The sequence below is a fragment of the Trachemys scripta genome, chromosome 2 (assembly GCF_013100865.1).
Source record: "Trachemys scripta elegans isolate TJP31775 chromosome 2, CAS_Tse_1.0, whole genome shotgun sequence".
NCBI lineage: Eukaryota > Metazoa > Chordata > Testudines > Emydidae > Trachemys > Trachemys scripta.
Window position 1 is genome coordinate 267,399,082 of NC_048299.1, and position 20,051 is coordinate 267,419,132.

General features: G+C 45.6%; 1 protein-coding gene across 1 annotated transcript in view; it reads left to right on the forward strand.

The window, feature by feature from the left end:
• The first annotated feature begins 18,354 nt into the window (after window positions 1-18,354).
• CCN4 (cellular communication network factor 4) overlaps window positions 18,355-20,051 on the forward strand; it is a 57,916-nt gene continuing 56,219 nt past the window's right edge. The window contains exon 1 of the mRNA XM_034759466.1: window positions 18,355-18,558. Within this exon, the coding sequence (XP_034615357.1) occupies window positions 18,511-18,558 (48 nt within the window). The 5' untranslated portion in view covers window positions 18,355-18,510. The remainder of the gene's footprint in view (window positions 18,559-20,051) is intronic.

The following is a 20,051-nucleotide window of genomic DNA, read 5'->3' on the forward strand; positions in this document are numbered from 1 at the left end:
CTGTGACCCTAAATGCCGGTTCAATCACGGTGTCATTCTGGGGACACTTGGCTTTCAAAGAATAAACTAGTGATTGATTTATGCAAGAGGAGGCTGAGTAGCCAAGAAATAATACGCTCTTCTCTAAACTTGCTGTTCCTGGGCCTCAATCTTCAACAACTTCCCAGCCAGGGAATTACATTTTCCCTCTTCTCTTCTCCTTCTCTAGCTACATTGCATTTACACCTGCTAAATACAGTGTGCTCACTATGGTGGCTGGAGTCCAACATAAGAAACTAAGTAAATAGAGATATTTATCTGGACCTGCAGCTATTATTATTTTAGGGAAATTGTAGCAACTCCTGTATTTAGAAGCTCTAACACATTTATTGTTTGCTGCAGGACTTTGAAATATGGAAGGGAGAAAGCCCTGGGGTCAGAGAAGTACCTTTTCTTTATGCTATGAAATTCCATTCAAGTTTAGCGAGTTATAAGCTGTTAAAAATCACCATTTCCCTTCTCTCATTTGTGTTCCTCAGAGAAATGCTGGCAATCTGAACATAAACGTTCTAATGAACTGGGCCCACCCCACTGCCTCAGCAGCAGCAGCACACTGGAAATGATTGGGAGCCACAGGGGCAGCTGTAATTGCAGAGGGGGGTGAAAGAGCTAGGCCAGGCTGGCTCACCCTGTAAATTCCCATGCACCCAATGGCTCATTTTCCACCCGGATAACAGCCATTTCCTGCAGTCAGCTAACCGTAGGCCTAGAGCTGAAGTGGTAGCAGTCTGTGCTGTGGCAGTGGAGCTTCAGGCTTCAGACCATGCTGATGCATGATGGGGGGCAGAAAGGTGTTGTATATATCAGATTTTCCCCCCTTGAAAGTAACCCTAGGAAATTGCATATAAAAAGCCAATATTAAAAGCAGGTTATTTAGGTTGCAAATCAAGCACTAGATAGGTGAAAATGCTAGATTTAGGGTTGTCCATGCAACCAGAGTTTGGCCCTTGTGCATATGCATTATGATACCACATTTTCAATGACACATGGTCCCATACTGTTTTCCCCCTCTGGATCTCTGCTTCCTTCAGTGCCAAGGATGGATGCACCAGGGGGCAGAATTAAACTTTAATGGGCAAGGGCAAAACTGACTAAAGAACGGGAATATAATTGGCAGCCAGCATCCTTATGTGGAAAATAGATCTTGTCAAACAAGCCTGCTTTTTTTTTTTTTTTATGTGATAAAAAGTTTGGTTGATAAAGATAACATCATAGATAGACTTAGACTTTTGTAAGGTGTTTGACTTATTTAGTACCTCTGACACTCTGATTAAAAATTTGGCCCTATTGATACTATTAATAAAGCACACATTAAATGGATTAAAAACTGGCTACATGACATATCTCAGAAAGCAGTTGTCAATAGGGAGTCATCATCTAATGGCGGTGTTTCCAGTGGAGTTCTAGGGATGGATAGTAGGCCCATTCTGTTCAGCATTCTCATCCATGACCTGGAAGTAAATATACAATCACTGCTTATCAAAATTTAAGGATGACATCAAAATTGGCAGAGTTAAAAAATGGTGAGGGCAGGTCACTTGCTAAACTGGACCCATTCAAACAAAATGCATTTTAATATGGTCAGATGCATGGTCATACATCTAGGTTCAAAGAATATCAGGCCACGCCTACAGAATGTGGGACTGTATCCTGGAAAACGGTGACTCTGAAAAGGATTTAGGGACAAACATTGTGATTTTTGTAAGGATCATTGTGGACAAACAACTGAACATGAGCTCCCAGTATAATGCGATGGCAAAATGGGCTAATGTGATACTTGAATGTATAAAGAGGGGAGTAGTGAGTAGAAATAGGGCGGTGAATTTTTAAACTCTATATACTGCATTGGAAAGATAGACACTAGAATACTGTGTCCAGATCTGGTGACCACATTTTAAAAAGGCTTCTGAAAAACTGGAGTGGGTGCAGAGAAGAGCCACAAATATGATTCATAGACTGGGAAAAAAAATGCCGTATAGTGAGAGACTTAAGGAGCAAAATCTGTTTAGCTTAGCAGAAAGGTGGCTTGATTACAGTGTAAAAATACCTTTTCGGAAGAAAATACCATGTACTAAAGGACTCCTTACCCCATGAGGAAAGGTATAACAAAAACCAATAGCTGGACGTTAAAACCAGACCAATTCAATTAGAAATAAGGCACACATTTTTAACAGTGAGGGTGCTTAACCATTGAAACAAACAACCCAAGGGAAGGGGTGGATTCTCCATCGCTTGGATGGCTGTCTGCAAGATCTTCTTTAGCCAACCACAATTTATATAGTAGGTCAAACTAGATGATCTAATGGTTCCTTGTGGCCTTAAAATCTATGAATGTAGTTGTGCTCTGAGCAATTAGATGACACATATTGGTTAATAAAAAAAGTTTGACAGGACGTAGAGTTCTCAACACACCAGCCAAAGAAGAAGGGGAGCTGTCTCTCTGCTCTCCCTCCTCGTTCTCCCTTCCTATTCTCCCTTACATTCAGGTATCTAAAAGGGTGTCATAAGGAGGAGGGAGAAAACTTGTTCACCTTAGCCTCTAAGGATAGAACAAGAAGCAATGGGCTTAAACTGCAGCAAGGGAGGTTTAGGTTGGACATTAGGAAAAAGCTCCTAACTGTCAGGGTGGTTAAACACTGGAATAAATTGCCTAGGGAGGTTGTGGAATCTCCATCTCTGCAGATATTTAAGAGTAGATTAGATAAATGTCTATCCGGGATGGTCTAGACAGTATTTGGTCCTGCCATGAGGGCAGGGGACTGGTCTTGATGACCTCTCGAGGTCCCTTCCAGTCCTAGAATCTATGACCCTGGCAACCATGCACAGAAAATGGCAATGGCCACCTTGATCCCTGTCTACACTAGCGCTCCCACCATTGCTACCAAGGCCGAAGTTCATCCAGTGATAAAATTTCCCACTTTTGCTATCAGAAAAAATCCAAGTTACATGTGGCCATAGGGTCAGATTCTACAATTGGCCCTGTGGACAGATGCCTGCACCCATGTGTAACCCATGGAAGATTATAAGATTCTGTGCGTTAAAGGGCTCCTCCCTCAAGCTGCTGATCGGGGCCTTAGTGAGAACACTCCTCAGAGTAGATGGGGCCTTTGAGAGAATAGTGCCATAGAAAATGTTTCATTTGCCATTATTTTGTATGCCTGCACAAGCAACATGAAAGCCCATGCTAATTTAGGCTGCAGTTCAGCAAATCACTTGCGCACGTGCATAATTCCCATTGAAGACATAACTCGTGCTGGAGCACCTTGCTGGATGGGGCCTTACATTTTACAAAGTCTCCATGATGTCACCTTTGTTTTCAGAAGAAAAGTTAAAAAAGGAACTTTTAGTGAAGTAGATCTCTGCATGTCAGCTATTTCTTTCCCACTCCTCTTTTAATCTGGATGACTACTCACCATAGGGAATGACGCCCAAAGTTCTTGCTAGTAACATGACAATGTGATGATGAAGTACAATTTCTTTTCTGTGGTTTTAATGTGCTATGCAGTCATGCCATTTTTGTGGGAGAATGACTATATATTAATCCTTCCGATGCTAGAAGTGTTTTACTGCTTGTGCTGAGGTCCAAGTTCTTACTACATCTTTAAAACAGTGTTTCTCTAACCTCATGATTACTAGGCTACACTAGAGGAACTGCTGCAAGGAATGATTAGGGTTTATAGTCACTAATACCAAAACATATCCTGTTCAAGTGAGGGAATGCGGCAACCAAACTGAATGTAAAGTAGATCTAGAAGCGAAATTCGAATTGCCACTCCAATACAGGATTTGCTCTACTAGATCAGATCATTGGTTTGTCTAGTGTGGTTTCTTACCTCTGACTGTGGCTAATATCTGATACTCCAGCAGAAAATCAACCTTCCCCAAAGAAAATCAGCTCAAGTGGGCAATGAAGGAAATGAGTGTTAATGAAGGAAAATTCCTTCTTTAGCCTTTTGCAGCCAATCAGCTCGTGTCCTGAAATGGATGATTTTATTACTTTTGTTAACTTAACTTGCAAAACTGCAAAACCCATACTGAGTGAAAATGTAATGGTAGAGAGAAACAGATCAAAGCATGCACTTATACTGTGAAACAGTGTGTGCATCTTTAGTCACAATTATATCTGTAATATGTACATATCTCGTTGTGTAATCCCGATTAAGATTTAAATCCCACTCCTATACTGGAATCCTGCTTGCATTTACTGTTGTAAATTAATGGAATTACCCTGGATTTACATTGGTGTAATTTAGAACAGAATTGAGGCCCTACAGAGGAGAATGTTCACCCCTTCGTACCTTTCATGGGTTCTATTCCCAGGTTCTGCCACTGATCTGTGGGGTGGCCTTGTGCAAGTTATTTCACTGCTCTGTGCCTCAGTGTCCCCATCTGTAAAATGGAAATAATGATACTTCCCCTCCTTTGAGATCTATGGGTATAAAACACTTTACAAGAGCTAGGAATTATGATGTATTTCAGCTTTCTAGCTTATACAAATTTAGCTTTTCCCTGTTTTGGGGTGTTGAGAAACCCCGGTGAACATTCTTTCCAATCCACAGCCTTTCTCCCCCAGGGTTCAGTGCGACATGCTGCTAGGATGGGGCATGACACACCATCAGGACAAAGCCCAAACATTTTAAAAATAAGACTTGCACAGACAACGGCAATTACCAAAACCAAAAGAGACGTGTCAATGGCTTTAAAACCCTATTGGCCAAATCCTGCTCTGGCAGGCACTACGCGTGACAAATCAAAATGGGTAGCACACATACACCAATGGGGCCAAAGTCTGCACTTCTGCTGTACATCCATAATTCCCATCAGTGCTCATGGGATATTACGGGGTATCACAGGGATAGTCTATTCCAGTATATTGTCCTGCTCCTAAGAGCAGCAAGGGTTGAGCCTGAGTATATTATCCATTGTGAGCTATTACGATGAAGGATGTAATAGATGTTTTGCTTGCATGAACTTTTCATGATCCTGAGCTTTGGCCTGGCTACAAAATGTAAGATCCAAATACCAGGTGGAACAAGAAGTTGTAATGGTCATATAGGCCCAAAACCTAGCCCTGATGATATAATTTGTTCCAGGGCTTATCCCTTAAACTGCACATATGCTAATCTCTGCATGTCCCACAGCATTTATTTACTCATCTTTAGTCAAAAGTGAGACATTTGGCAAATTATTTGGAAAATTTACAAGCTAAAAATAAATTCTTGCACAGTTGAGCCATTCCATGGCTATCAAGGGCCACATTTTTAAAACACGCAGGACTGGAGTATTGGTAGTTTTGTGTGTTCAATCATTGGTGTGCACTGTTGGTAGTATTCACACTCACAAAATCCATTTGTGAGCGTTTCAGGCAGGCAAGCCCGTGATCATCTCTACTTATCAGCTACACTGCACTGCTCTGGTGACACAGAGAAGTTGTAGCCCTTGTTCAAGTGGCCCGTTAAGCTGGACTTGCAATTGCTTTGTATCGTCAGGACAGCACCAAGTACCTAGAGTAGAGTACCCCAATGAATCTGGCCAATAAATACTATTTTTTGCACAAACTGCATTAAAATAAAGTATTCAAATGATTTGCACCTGCAGCCTTGTTTGGGCACACATGGCCCCTGAACTGAGGTTCTTGGAAAATGTGTATAGCAGAACTGGTGCGTGTAATAATATGTACAAACTAGAGCGCGACTGGCAACATCATTTAAAATGGGTGAAAAAAATTCCTTGCAACAATAATTAGTTAGGGCTAGATCCTTCCTTCAACTGCAGTGCTAGAGAAGATTATGTCCCAAACCTCATCTTAGTGTCCATTGAGGAGAGTGTGCAGCAAGGTTTAAAACAAATAAAAGGAAGTTCTTCTTCACACAGTGCACAGTCAACTTGTGGAACTCCTTGCCTGAGGAGGTTCTGAAGGCTAGGACTATAACAGGGTTGAAAAGGATAAATTCATGGAGGTTAAGTCAATTAATGGCTATTAGCCAGGATGCGTAAGGAATGGTGTCCCTAGCCTCTGTTTGTCAGAGGGTGGAGATGGATGGCAGGAGAGAGATCACTTGATCATTACCTGTTAGGTTCACTCCCTCTGGGGCACCTGGCATTGGCCACTGTCAGTAGACAGGATACTGGGCTGGATGGATCTTTGGTCTGACCCAGTACGGCCGTTATTATGGTCTTATGTTCTCAAACTGTGGGTCAGGACTACAAAGGGCCAAAGCCAAGATCTTCAGCCACTTATGAAATCCCACCTTGGGCAGCAGGATTCTTACAGCAGAGGAAGCATCTGCCGGCATCCCTGAGATGCCAGCATTTCTGTGAAACAGCTGTAAGCTGGGAAAGCATGCTGTGTATTGGTGTGCAAATGAGATCACCAAATGTCCCATTCCGCTTCAGAATGCGTGTGGCCGCAATTTGTGTGAGAATTTGATTCTATGGGGAGATTGGGTGGGCATGGGTAATGGGATGCAGAGTGACAGTTGATGCCTTCTGCTGGCATAATGGCACCTCCACTTGGGCAGTGCACGCCTTCACCACCCCAGCAGACCACTGTGTGACACTCGAGGCATAATTTTGCCCTTTATCTTACCTGGAGAAGCAGGGGCCTTACAATATTTTCTCCTCAGAAACCTCATTATGGTGAGGAGGAATTGATAATGGCTCAGAGATCCTTGAACCTGCAAGCTAGAGGTGAAAATCCAGTTTGGGTCAGTAACGGCTGGAAGTTGTTCCTGTCTGACCGCTCTTTGCTGGTCTACAAGAAATGAGCAAGCGGCTTCTATTCAGTTGCTGATGGACAAGGATCCAGTATGTGAAAGCCACCATCAGAACTAGCCACCTTGCTGGTAGTCTGAGCTGCAAGGCTTGGAGACTGTTCTGTTCTCTTAGGGTATGTCCACACGGCAGCTGGAGATGTCATTTCCGCTTGTGTAGATATACATGTGCTAGCTTTGACCAAACTAACATGATAAATAGCAGTGTAGCTGAGGCAGTGTGGGCGGCAGCACAGGCTAGTGCTCCAAGGACAATCCCATCTGAGAGGCTGGGTACATTGGTGCGGGGGGACTAGGCCGTTATGCTGCCCATGCAGCTACGGCTATACTGCTATTTTTAGCACACTGGCTAGATCAAAGCTAGTGCCGGTATGTCTACCCGAGCTGGAAATGATACCACCAGCTTCAGTGTAGCTGTAGTCATAGAGGTGCTTCAGAGCAGGTCGAAGGCCCACTGGAGGTGCAGTGTGGGAATAGTAGCACTGCATGAATAGAAGGCTGAGATTCCTCTGGAGCGAAATGGGCACCTTTCACATGCACTAAAGTGAATTAGCCATTCCAATTTCCTCCTTTAAATGTGGAGTGTGTGCAGCTGGATCGGACAGGTATTCTCATGGATCCCCTGACTGACAGCTGGAGATACAAGCAGTGTATTGTAATAGACCGAATAGAATATAGTAAATGAGAATGCATGGGAGTAAAAAAGAAAAAAAGCCTAAAGGAATCTAAGTAAACAAAGGGGTCAGTTTCAGCACAGCTATTATATCTATTGCAGTAGTGGCTAAAGGCCCCGATAAAGAATTGGGGTCTCATTGTGCAAGGTCCTGTACAAACAAATACCAGTTCCTGGCCCAAAGAGCTTGTTGTCTTCACGTATGACATGATAGCAACAGGTGGAGACAACAAAGGGGTGGAGGACCCAGTAAACAGGGACACAATCCAAAGGAACGGAATAAGAGGTTGGTGTCAGCACACACTGCCTAGCCATTGTGGGATGAATGGTGGGTGTCATGGCAAAGTTGTGTTTTAAGCAGAGATTTGACAGGGGGTGAGGTAACGGCTTTGCAGATTTTTTAGGGAGCAGTGTTTGATTCCTCCCTCCCTGGGTGTTATAGTGAAGGAGTCACTTCTGGCTTCTTTGCAGCTATTTTGTTAACACGAAAGGGGTGTCTAAATTCAGAACATTGAGCACTTACATAGACTGATTTATATAACATTTACTTTTTAGTCGCCTTTTTATGAACTTTTAAAGGAAAAAAGCTAAGGGCAAATTGCATTATGTGCAACTGTACTGCTCCCACCATCGTGCATCATCATCAGAGCTTGAACCCTGAACTTTCAATATTGTAACACTTGAGCTACAGGGTGCTCATGCAATAGAGAAGCGACAAAGGAGGGGGAAAAAGGGCACAACAGTCCAGCCAACAACTATGTCTTCCAGCCTCTGAGTAGCTGACCATAGCCTGCTCTTGCATACAAGTAGAAATCTGCTTGTGGGCATTAGCTGACCTTCCTCCTGAGTGACTCTGCTCATGGCACAATTCCAGTTAGTCTATTTCTGCCCCATCATGCCCTTACTTATCATCCTTAATATAAATAATATACATAATAAAACAAGTCATTTTAGATTAAAGGACGTGAGTGCTCTTTGAATGGAAAATCATAACACTAGTAATAATAATACTACCCAGCTCTTATATAGTGCTTTTCCTCAGTAGACCGCCAAGTGCTTTACAAAATATCATTATCTCCATTTTCCATATAGGGAAACTGAGGCACAAAGAGACAAAGTGACTTGCCCAAGGCCACTGACAGAAATGGAGTCCCAGTCCAGGGCTTAAAACACTGGGCCACATTGCCTCCCAGTAAGCTCAGTGAGAATTCAGAGATGGCTTTTGTTATTTCTTCCAGCCCCCGTTCTTTTACTCTGTAATGGGGACTCCACCCCACACAAGCCCCGAGTGGGTTAATGTGGGCCAGGAGGGGCCAATTAACCTTAGATGCTGCATCAGGAAGGGAACCAGGGATTGACAGGGCCTAATGGCTGATGAAACTCAGCTGGGGGAGGAGCTGGGATAAGCATAAAAGCCAGGAAATGAGAGCCGGAAGGGACTGCAGAGAGGAGGTCTGCAGTCACTCCCTAGAAGGAAAGGGAGTTGGCTAGAGACAAGGAGGAGATCCAGGTAGGAGAGTGAGCCCTGAGGCACAGCCTAGCCTGGCCTGGCCTGGCCCTGCCCTGCCCTGCCCTGTCCTGCCATGGACTGGACTGGACTACTCTGCTCTGCTCTGGGGAGTCTTACACAGGGAGCAGAGGATATAGAGAGGTGGGGTATGAAGGAGCCCAGGGAAGCAGCAACAGGGTCTGAGACTGAGCAGAGCTGGATTTCTAGTCACAGGGTAAAATCTAAAGTAGCCGGTGGGCCCAGGTCCCCTACCAGCCACTGGGAAATAATATAGGACCTGGAGATGTGGAATGGAAGACCATCTGAGGTGGCATCTGGACAGCTTCTCTGGTGGAAGCTTTGTACCCCAGAAGCGGGCGGGGGAGGACACTGCATGGTGACCTGGCCAGGGGGCTGAGTCTTGATGAGGGAGAACCGTGATTCACGGAGAGAGAGGGACTATAGCATGAGCAACTGACAGATGGGGTGAGAACTAATTCCCAGACCTAGCCTCAAGAAGGTCCACCTGCAGTGAGAGGACCCCTTCCCATATTCTTTATGCTATTTTGAAGGCATTTTTGAATAAAACTATGTGGGATTTAAAATTATCCTTGTAGCTACACTGACATACCTACAATGCTGGCAACTCTCATTTAGTCACAGCTGCACCCGTGACAAACCCAGCATGTAATACTGTGAGACACTTGAAAACAGTGCCTAACCCTGATCGTCTCCGAGGTAAGCCAGGAGCAACTGTGCTGAAGCCTAGTGTTCTGCCAGCATGGACGAGATCACAGTAGTGTGGGATCAGAATCCAGTCCAAAGCCTAAAGAACATTCCTGTGTTAGAGGCTGGGAAAAGTACCAGATGAACTAACAGATTCTGTGGTTGCCGCTCTACAAAATGGCTAATACCAGCGATGTGTGTTATACATTCCAAAAGATGACCTCACCCATACTGGGCATCTTAGAATTTCTTTCTCAAGGAGAGTAGGATTCTGCAGTGGGATAGCATCGCTGAGGAGTGCACGGGCCCAGCTTTGGGACTATGTGTCCATGTGTGCGCTCCTTCCTCAGGCTCCCAGCTGAACACACTGGATTAGTCAACATTTTTCTCTCACCCTTTCATCTGAAAAGAGAAACAATTTCACAGGAGACGAACCCAAAGTTAAATTCCCTTCCGCCATATCATGTCTGTCTTGTGGGTTGAACTATTTGTGATTAATAACAGGCCCAATCTTTAAGTGGTGTAAATCAGTGACACTCCATTGACTTCAGTCGGGTTGTGCTCCTGTATACCAACTGGGGATCTGACTCAATATTTGTTATCCTCGAATCATAGAGTGAGAAGGGACTGCCAGGCTCATGTAGACTAACCCTCCTGTAGTCTCTGTTTTTGGTTAGTAAATATTTGGCAATTTAATTGGAATGTGTCAGTTTTTGCCTGCATGAACTAATTAAATAGTGAGGGCCCAATGTTCTGGATTCAGACATGTGCAACTCCCCTGACGTCACTGGAGTCACTCCTGATTCTCACCAGCATCTGTGAGAAGAGAATCAGGTCCTGAGTGGGTAGGATCACTGATTCTCAGGCTGTGCGACCTTTTAGCCTCCAGTTGTGGGGAGGGCAGACGGCAGCTCAGATGAACCTCAAGTGTCGGCACTGCTCAGGTCTCCCACAGGACTGACGGTGGCCTTCCAGAAAAGGGAGGGAAGTGAGAATTAGATGTGGAAAAAACAGGTGGGGCATTTTATAAACAAAAACAAGCTTTGAAGCCATTGTTAGACATAACAAAGCAGTAAAGGGCGATGGGCGACATCCTGTCCCCCGGGTGCCCTTGGCAAAACTCCCATCGACTTCAATAGGGTCAGGATTTCAACATCTATATTGCTTTGAAGTTCAGCTTTTAAGTAAGTTGGCCCAGGCCACTGAGAGAACCCATGTGGTAGCTGGGAATGCAGAAGTTCATGGCTACCAGCCCATATAGCCATCTTGGCACCACTTTTTCCTTGAGAAATAGCTGCTTAACAGGGAAATGAGAGAGACCTCCTGCTGTATTTCAGCTCCTTGCCTTCTGTGGGACACATTCTTGTTGGCAGAGATAACTACCTATCCCTGAGAAGCTGAAATGAAACATTGGCATGCGCGGGAGTGGTGCTGTCCGAGTGCGCACAGGCATGATATTATTGGGGTGGGGGTGATATTTTCTTGTCTGTGAGGCCCTTTTGGTATCTCTAAGGGCGAGGACTCATGTTTCCCTGTTTGCCATTACCTGATGTTTTTATTAATGGTTTCATTTCCCCTTTTCCATTCAGTTCTGTGCTCATTGGAACCGGTGCAGTAGGAAGGGCCCCAGAAATGAGTGCCAGTTGCAAGCGCTACACTGTTCCCTCTATTAAGCAGCCAAACACTAAATAAGAAGGAAGCCTCCTCCCTCAGACTGGCTGCAGCAAAAGGCAACAGCTGGAGGAACCCAGTTGAAAGAGCAGCTCTGCTACCTGTCTGGTTTCCTTTAAAGCCAGAGAATGGCTCTCAGCCTTTACCTTCTCCGAGACAATAAACTCAGAGATTGCCTCTTTTCCCCCAGACATACAGAGCCACATTCTGATCTCAGTTATACTGGTGTAAGAGCAGAGTAACTCCACTAAAGGCAATGAGCTATTAGAAGAACGAGGAAGACCAAGGATAGGGTAGGCCCAGAACTCAATGCGGGGGTGTGGGAAAGACAATGACAGGACATGGCAGGAGTGCTGAATGATTGTTTTGTTTCAGTTTCCACCAAAAAGGTTAGTAGAGATTGGACGTGTAACGTAGCAAACGCCAGTGAAAATATGGTAGGATCTGAGACTAAAATAGGGAAAGAACAAGTTAAAAATTATTTAGACAAGTTAGATGTCTTCAAATTGCCAGGGCCTGATGAAATACATCCTAGAATACTCAAGGGGCTGATGGAGGTGATATCTGAGCAATTAGAGATTCTCTTTGAAAACTCATGGAAGACGAGAGAGATTCCAGAGGACTGGAAGAGGACAAATATAGTGCCCATCTATAAAAAGGGGAATAAGGACAACTCAAGGAATTACAGACCAGTCATCTTAACTTCAGTACCCAGAAAGATAATGGAGCAAATAACCATACAATCGATTTGCAAACACCTAGAATATAAGAAGGCGATAACTAACAGTCATGGATTTGTCATGTAGAAATCATGTCAAACCAACCTAATAGCTTTCTTTGAAAGGGTAACAAGCCTTCTGGATGGGGGAAAGCAGTAAATATGGTATATCTTGAAAATAAGGCTTTTGATACTGTCTCACATGACCGTCTCATAAATAAACTAGCGAAACACGGCCTAGCTGGAGCTACTATAGGATGGGTGCATAACTGATTGGAAAACCGTTCCAGAGAGTAGTTATCAGTGGTTCACAGTCAAGCTGGAAGGCCATATCGAGTGGGGTCCTGTAGGGGTTGGTCCTGGGTCCGAATTTGTTCAATATCTTCATCAATGATTTAGATAATGGCATAGAGAGTACACTTATAAAGTTTGAGGACGATAACAAGCTGGCAGGGGTTGCAATTGCTTTGGAGGATAGAATTAAAATTCAAAATGATGTGGACAAACTGGAGAAATGGTCTGAAGTAATGAAGGATAAAATGTAATAAGGACAAATACAAAGTACTCCACTTAGGAAGGAACAATCAGTTGCACAGCTACAAAATGGGAAATTACTGCCTAGGAAGGAGTACTGCGTTAACTGAGTTAAAACTATGGCAAAAAAACCAAACATCATTCTGGGATGTATTCGCAGGAGTGTTGTAAGTAAAACACAAGAAGTAATTTTTCCGCTCTATTCCATGCTGATTAGGCCTCAACTGGAGTATTGTGTCTAGTTCTGGGTGCCATATTTCAGGAAAGATGTGGAAAAATTGGAGAAAGTCCAGAGAAGAGCAACAAAAATGATTAAAGGTCTAGAAAACGTGACCTGTGAGGGAAGATTGAAAAAATTGGGTTTGTTTAGTTTGGAAAAGAGAAGACTGAGGGAGGACATGATAACAGTTTTCAAGTATATAAAATGTTAGAAGGAGAAGGGAGAAAAAATGTTCTCGTTAACTTCTGAGGATAGGACCAAGAAGCAATGGGCTTAAATTGCAGCAAGGGCGGTTTAGGTTGGACATTAGGAAAAACTTCCTAACTGTCAGGGTGGTTAAGCACTGGAATAAATTGCCTAGGGAGGCTGTGGAATCTCCATCATCGGAGATTTTTAAGAGCAGGTTAGACAAACACCTGTCAGGGATGGTCTAGATAATACCTAGTCCTGCCATGAGTGCGGGGGACTGGATTAAATGAACTAATGAGGTACCTTCCAGACCTACACGTCTATTATTCAAAAAGTACTGAGATCAGATGAGCTCCATCTCTGTTCTTAATGGATCCTATTTTTCTTTTACCAGCTGTGGAGCACTGATCAACTTGCGTTTGACTATCGGTAGAACATCATCTACTTTTCTATCTAGTTAGGAAAACAAGACCCATCTTTTAAAATGGATTAAAAATCAAGAAAATACTTACCTGTTATGTGTCCAGCAGAATCTGGGACCTTATTTAAGGAGGAGCAGGATGTTAATGTCATTGCTTTGGAGCAGGGGTGGGCAAACTTTTTGGCCTGAGGGCCACATCTGGATATGGAAATTGTATGGCGGGCCATGAATGCTCATGAGATTGCGGGTTGGGGTGCAGGAGGGGGTGAGGGCTCCGGCTGGTGGTGCGGGCTCTGGGGTAGGGCCAGAAATGGGGAGTTCAGTGTGCGGGAGGGGGCTCAGGGCTGGGGCAGAGGGTGGGGTGCGGGTGGAGAGTGAGGGCTCCCACTGGGGGTGCGGGCTCTGGGGTGCTTGGGGTGGGGGCAGCATGCAGAACCCCCTGGCTGCCCCTACATAGGGCTGGAGTGGGGACATGTTGCTGCTTCCGGGAGCCATGCAGAGCCATGGCACACATGAAGTTGGACAAGCCCCAGACCCCGCTCCCCGGCAGGAGCTCAAGGGCCAGATTAACACGTCTGAAGGGACGGATGCAGCCCTCGGGCCATAGTTTGCCCACCCCTGCTTTGGAGCCTAGATAGAATCTGAGGTATGTTGTGATTTACCACTTGCTAACCACTTTGTTCCATTTCATTGTGAGACACATCTAGCATAATGGATAACTGAGTTCAAAGTTGTACTACTCATGCAGGGAGAGAAGTGAGGAGCGGAAGTCCTTAAACTACAGGACTGATTCAAGGTCTGGAAAACATGCCTAACAGTGAGAGTTAAGGAGCTCATCCACTCATTTTATTAAAGAAAAGGTTAACAGATAACTTGATCAAGCTTTACAAGTACATACACAGGATGAAGATATTTGATGCTCTTTCAGCTAGCAGATATTGATGTCACAAGACCCAGTGTCTGGAAGTTGAAGCTAGACAGACCCAGACTGGAAGTTAAGTGCACATTTTTTACAGTGAAGATAACTAACAATTGGAACAACTTTGATTTCATAGCGTTTAAGGCCAGACGGGACCATTAGGTCTTCTAGTCTGATCTCCTGTATATCACAGGTCATTCAATTTCAGCCCATTACACACTGTTTTAACGCCCAATAATGTGGGTTAGACTAAAGCATTTCAGTCTTCAGGACACTAAAAGGTCATGCGCCACAGGCACAGAACAGGTAATATCAAGGTGCCACCAGTTCCCAAGGCCCCTTCAATGGCAGGAAATTGATTAGGTGGGATATATGCCCAGAAATCCCATCAGGTGATCTGTGCATCAGGCTGTGGAGGAAGGTAATCCCCCTCCCCCACCCCCACCCTAGGGCTCTTGCTAATCTGCCATGGGGGAAAAATCCTTCCTGACCCCAAATCTCGTGATCAGTATGACCCTGAGCATTTTAACAAAACACACCAGCCAAGCACCTAAATATAGGATTTTCTGGACCAGCTCAGAGCACTGGTCCACCCCAAATGGTGTCCTATCTCTAACTGTGGCCAATCTTTGAAGCTTCAGAGGAAGGTGGGGGGGGATAGGAGGGAGGGAGAGAATAACCTTAGGTAGGCATGTGGTAAATTCTCCATCACTTGAGGTCTTTAAATCAAGATTAAATGTTTTTCTAAAAACCATAGCTCTAGTTTGACCACCAGTCATTCAGCTCAAGGCAGGAATCACTGAGTGAAATGCTATGGCCTATGTGAGGTCAGATGAGATGCTCATAATGGTCCCTACCGGCCTGAAGAGCTATGAAAACTCTTAATGGCTCTTGGCAGCAGGTGGCAAACTATGAACGGCTGCTGTCTGTTTTAAATGAGAACCTGAATGTCCTAGTCATTGTCTGTTTTAATGGATAAACATAACCAGTTACTGCTTATGCTGACTGAAGCATTCATACACACCCACATTGGTACATTGAAAATATTGGTAAGGGGGCTGGATGCCCCAGGGGATTTGTAATGGGGTTACACTGGCTCTAATCCTAGCCAAATCAATAGAGACTGAAAGCTCTTACTGAAGTATGGTTACCATGTGATGACCATCCACTGGTCTGTGTATGCTGGGCTGTTGAGTTCCCAGTGAACAGTTGTCCACAACACAAAAGCTGCCGTTACCACTGGCAGCCTCAGGAGAGATGCAAATTAATGAACGATCCTAGCGAATGAAACACTCAGGATGAATGGTCAGAAATTAATAGAATGACCAAATGCCCTGGAAAACCCATGGCCCAATACCTGGGGTCTGTCCTAACCAGCTGGTTACATTCACAAAAATGGTTCTTCTCCACACACCCCTGATTTTGTATTCCAGGATGGGGACTGGGGCTCAGTGTTGCTGTGTTTCCTGCATTGGCTCAGGACTCTCCTGCCGAATGCTGTTGGCATTGCTTGCCGCCACGTCTGGGAGCAGAAGAGGGGCACTGCTGCTGAAGGCTCGGAGGTTTGAGGAGGTGCAAAGACTGTGGGCTGCTTCTCAGACCTGGCATTCTGGTCACCTGTGTAGATCTTATCTCCTGGCCTCAGATGAGACAAGGGCTTGGGTCAGGTAGGCAGGTGGGAGTGAAAATGCAGCAAGACAAATGAAAGGAAAGGGGGTGGCTGAGAAGAAAAGAGGGAGTGTTGCTGGTGGATGAGAGGGAATGTGGGTAGGTGAGAGAGTGGGGCTGGCCTCAGAGAGAAGTAAATACTGAAGGGGAGAGAGGACAGATGAGTAGCGGTTGACATGAGGAATGGGAGGAGAAGAACATAGAAAATGGAGAACAGGAAGAAAACGCAGGTGGATAAGAGTCTGTAGCTAGAAACTGGTAGCAGAGGAGACAAATAACAATTTTAAAGGAGGAAGCTAATACAGTCACAACAATGAGCTGCTTCTCCCACCCCACTCTTCCCTATGGTGTGCCTGACTTTCATTGTGGAAGGGGGAAGGAGTGTAGCTGGCTGAGGAAAGGGAGAGAGGAGAGGACAGCTATTTTTCCCAAGTCAGCTGCCAACTCATAGATGGCTGAGCTGTCCCCCAGTGCACCAAAGTGTCCTAGTATTTCACAAGGAAAATCTGTTCCCCATATGGAGGGAAGCTAACAACTGCTCCTGGTCCCCACACTCTACCTGTCCTGGCCCCATGCTGGCCATCCTGCACATTTAATGAGCACAAAGTGCCTTTTACAACACACTTAAGTGCACCGAGGATTCCATCTCTTCCTGCAATTAGGAATTAGGCCTCTCCGGCAGCAATGGAGATCCTGGGCCTTGTTCTCTTCTCACGTATGCTAATGCAAACCATTGAAGTCCATGGCCTTACACTGGTGCAGATGAGTGGCGTTAGGCCCCATGTTCTGAGACACACACCTGTCTTCCCTGCCAGAGGGCTGCAAGTGCAGCCACACTAGGGGGATGGAGGGCCAAACGCTGCAGCAATACTCGCATTAAAGCCGGACCTTTTGCAGCTGCATTGAAAAGAATGGCACTGCTTGTGGAGGAAGGGGCTAATGGTAGGGCTGCAGTATCTGGCTCAGAGTTGCTATCTGGATTCTAACTCCTCTGGCTTTAGTCAGTTTAAGCTGGATCGGTAAAAGCTATTTTAACCTGGTTCATCTTTGGGGGGAATGAATTGACCATGTACTGTTCTTCCTCACTTTAAGGAAGAGGCAGACTCTGAATTCACACAGGCACAAATTAGGAAGCGTGAGGGAATATTGTGCCTGGCCCTGATGCAGGGGCATCATTGACCGCCCCTCAGGGTTTTCATGGCTCCTCGCCAGCTGGTGCTGTAGTGTCTTTCCTGGTCCTGCAGAGGCTGCTCTGGGGTGGGCCAGGCCTCCTAATCGTTGCATTGTCAGCCCCACCCCCCACGAACCGGACAGGAAGCACCGTGGCCTGCCATTGGTGGGACAACCGCCCTGACCCACCGTGTCCCCTACTCCTCATGATAGGACTTGCCCACCACCTCCTCACACCTCTCTGGCATGGGACTAGCCTGCTAATCTCCCATGAGCAGTAGCGGCCTCTGTGGGAAGAGGGAACTAGGGATGCTGACACAACTTTTCTCCGCCATTTTACTGAAATGACACCTCTGCCCTGAGGAAAAGAGAAAGATAACAGGGATGGCATCGCACTAGGGAGCCACCACACCAGGAGCAAATGGACCAGGGGACCAAACTCCAGGCACGGTGGTCAGTCCTATCAGGGGAGGTTTGTACCTAATGGAGATCCCAAGGGCCTGCCTCTCTCGTGGATACTTTGGCAACCCCCTAGTACAGCTCATCATGCTGATACAATCTCACTGAATTGAAGCAGCGGGGCAATAAAATGACAGGTATAAAACAGGGCCCAGATCTCTACTCGAAATCAATGAAGCATATAGCTGTGTGGAGGGTCAGACCTCGGCCCTCCCCATGCATTCACATGTGGGTACCTGTGCATGCCATTGAACTTGGCCGGTCTCCTCCCGTGTGTGTCTGCAGGATGGAAGACCAGAACTTCTCCCTGACTCTCAAATAAAAAATAACCAGAATTTTTAAAAGAGCATTTTCAGTTGTGGGTGGAGTGGGGTGGGGTGGTAATTTCCTGCAATCAGCAAGACTATTGCAGATTCTTATGGCCATGCCACCTAGCCTGCAAGCCTGGGATAGCCATAAACGTAATGATGGGTAAACGCTGAGTATTTAACTCCCCCTGTTCAAATTATAGCTTGATGCACCACTGCATTGTAACTTTCCCTTTAAGAAACCCCTGGCTAAAGGCAATATAGTGAAATGCAGGAGGTGGGGACAAAAAAAAAAAAGAAGACGACGTGAAGGCAGGGAAAGTTTCTTCAGAGGAAAAATGCAGGGTTTGTCCTTTGCCCTGACGTCAGATCTGTCTTTAATAAAATCCCCGAAGAGCCAGGAGAAAAATGCAGATCTGCCTGACTCGCTAGTCTGCCAGTTGAGGATTGCTCTGCAGTCCCAACGTGGGGTTTTTGTACGAAACGGCTCTAAATCTGGGTTCAATCAATGTATTTAATCCTGGCTTCCAGTGATGAGGTGGCTTCTGCCCTGGCTTCTAGCAGCAAGCAGCATTTTGCAGGTGAGTTGGCAAAGTGGAGGAGAGAAATGTTTTCTGCAAACTATTATTGGTAGGATTTTAGTGTTCATAAATTGGTGTATGCTGGAAAATGTAAGAGCCGCCTGCTAAGGATTCGGTAGATCAGATCCGAGAGTGCCAAGGGTAAAGGTGAGATGAGGCAGGAGGGGGAATATCCAGAGAAGAACAGAGCTGCCCTTCTGACATCACCCCAAAATTGGGACTGGTTTTTGAGGTCAGAAAAGCAGCAGCAAATGCAAGTTGCTCAATCCTTTTGCACAGAGCGAATAAATTCCTGTTTGACAGTTTAAATGTGCCAGTGGAACATCATTGTGGGAATTGGATTAGAAGCCAGTGGGGGAACTAAGAAAGAGTCTGAGGGAATCAAGCGCAAAATGTGTGTGTCTTAGCAAAGGTCCAGCAGTAACGCTGAAGGGGGTGGGGAGGAACAGCCTGCTGAGTGAATCAAGGGATCGGAACAGACCACACGTGGCAGCAGCTCCCAGTACACAAGAGAGCAGAAGAGATACTGATCAAGGGGGGCAGGCCCAGACTGCAAGCCCTGCTGGAGGGGCCAGAGGAGGAAAGGAGAGCAGCTAGCAGAGATCAAACGAGTTTGCAGAGCAGTGTAAAATGGTTAAAGGCGCAGGGTCTGGCCTGTGCATCGTGCAGAAGCCACCTGGCTGGCAACGAGAAAGATGGCCAATGATTGAGGGAGTGGGACATCTGTGCTCTGCAGCTCTGTTTACAGGTGTGCAGGGAGTGGGCCTTGATCAAACGCTCTCTCCAGATCTGGCTCTTTTGGGTAATGTTGATCGCTAATTTGGCTCCTGAACCACTGAGGTTTGAGTGTCACTCATCTAGTGTGTCCAATGTGCCTGTGTGAGACCAGACACCAAGGTAATAAGCGTGGTATAAATCAATAGACAGACAGATATGAGGTCCACCCTAGGAAAAAAATTCAACTTGCCTGTTCATCTAAGGCAAGTAACTTGCTCTGATGGGCAAGTAACATAGCATGAGTGAGTATTTTCCCTCCCCACTCTCATGGTAGCTGTGATGAGGACTATAGGTTTTGTACCTGCTGTAATCCAATTTCTTGATGGTGAAAGGCTCTGTATTTAAAAACCCAACACAACATAAGTCTGGGGCGGTGGGAGGGCTGGCTGGTGGTGAATGTGTAAATGTTATTTGTTTACTGCTGACAACGTGCTTGGGTCTGATTAGTTCACAAAAGTAAAGCCAGTCCCTGGCCAGGAGACCTTCCAGTTCGAGGCCCTGATCCTTCAATCAGACCCTGGCAGCTGGACCCCTGTGCCTGTGGGCAGTCCCACTGAAATCGTTGGGGCTCTAGGTGGGTCTGATTGTGTGCATCAGATTGCAGGATCAGGCCCTAAAAGGCAGACCCATCAAAGACAGGCTGTATGTGGAAATCCAGAGGTGGGGAAGACTTCCTTTTAATAACTACTACTTTCATAATGCATTTGCTTCTTACA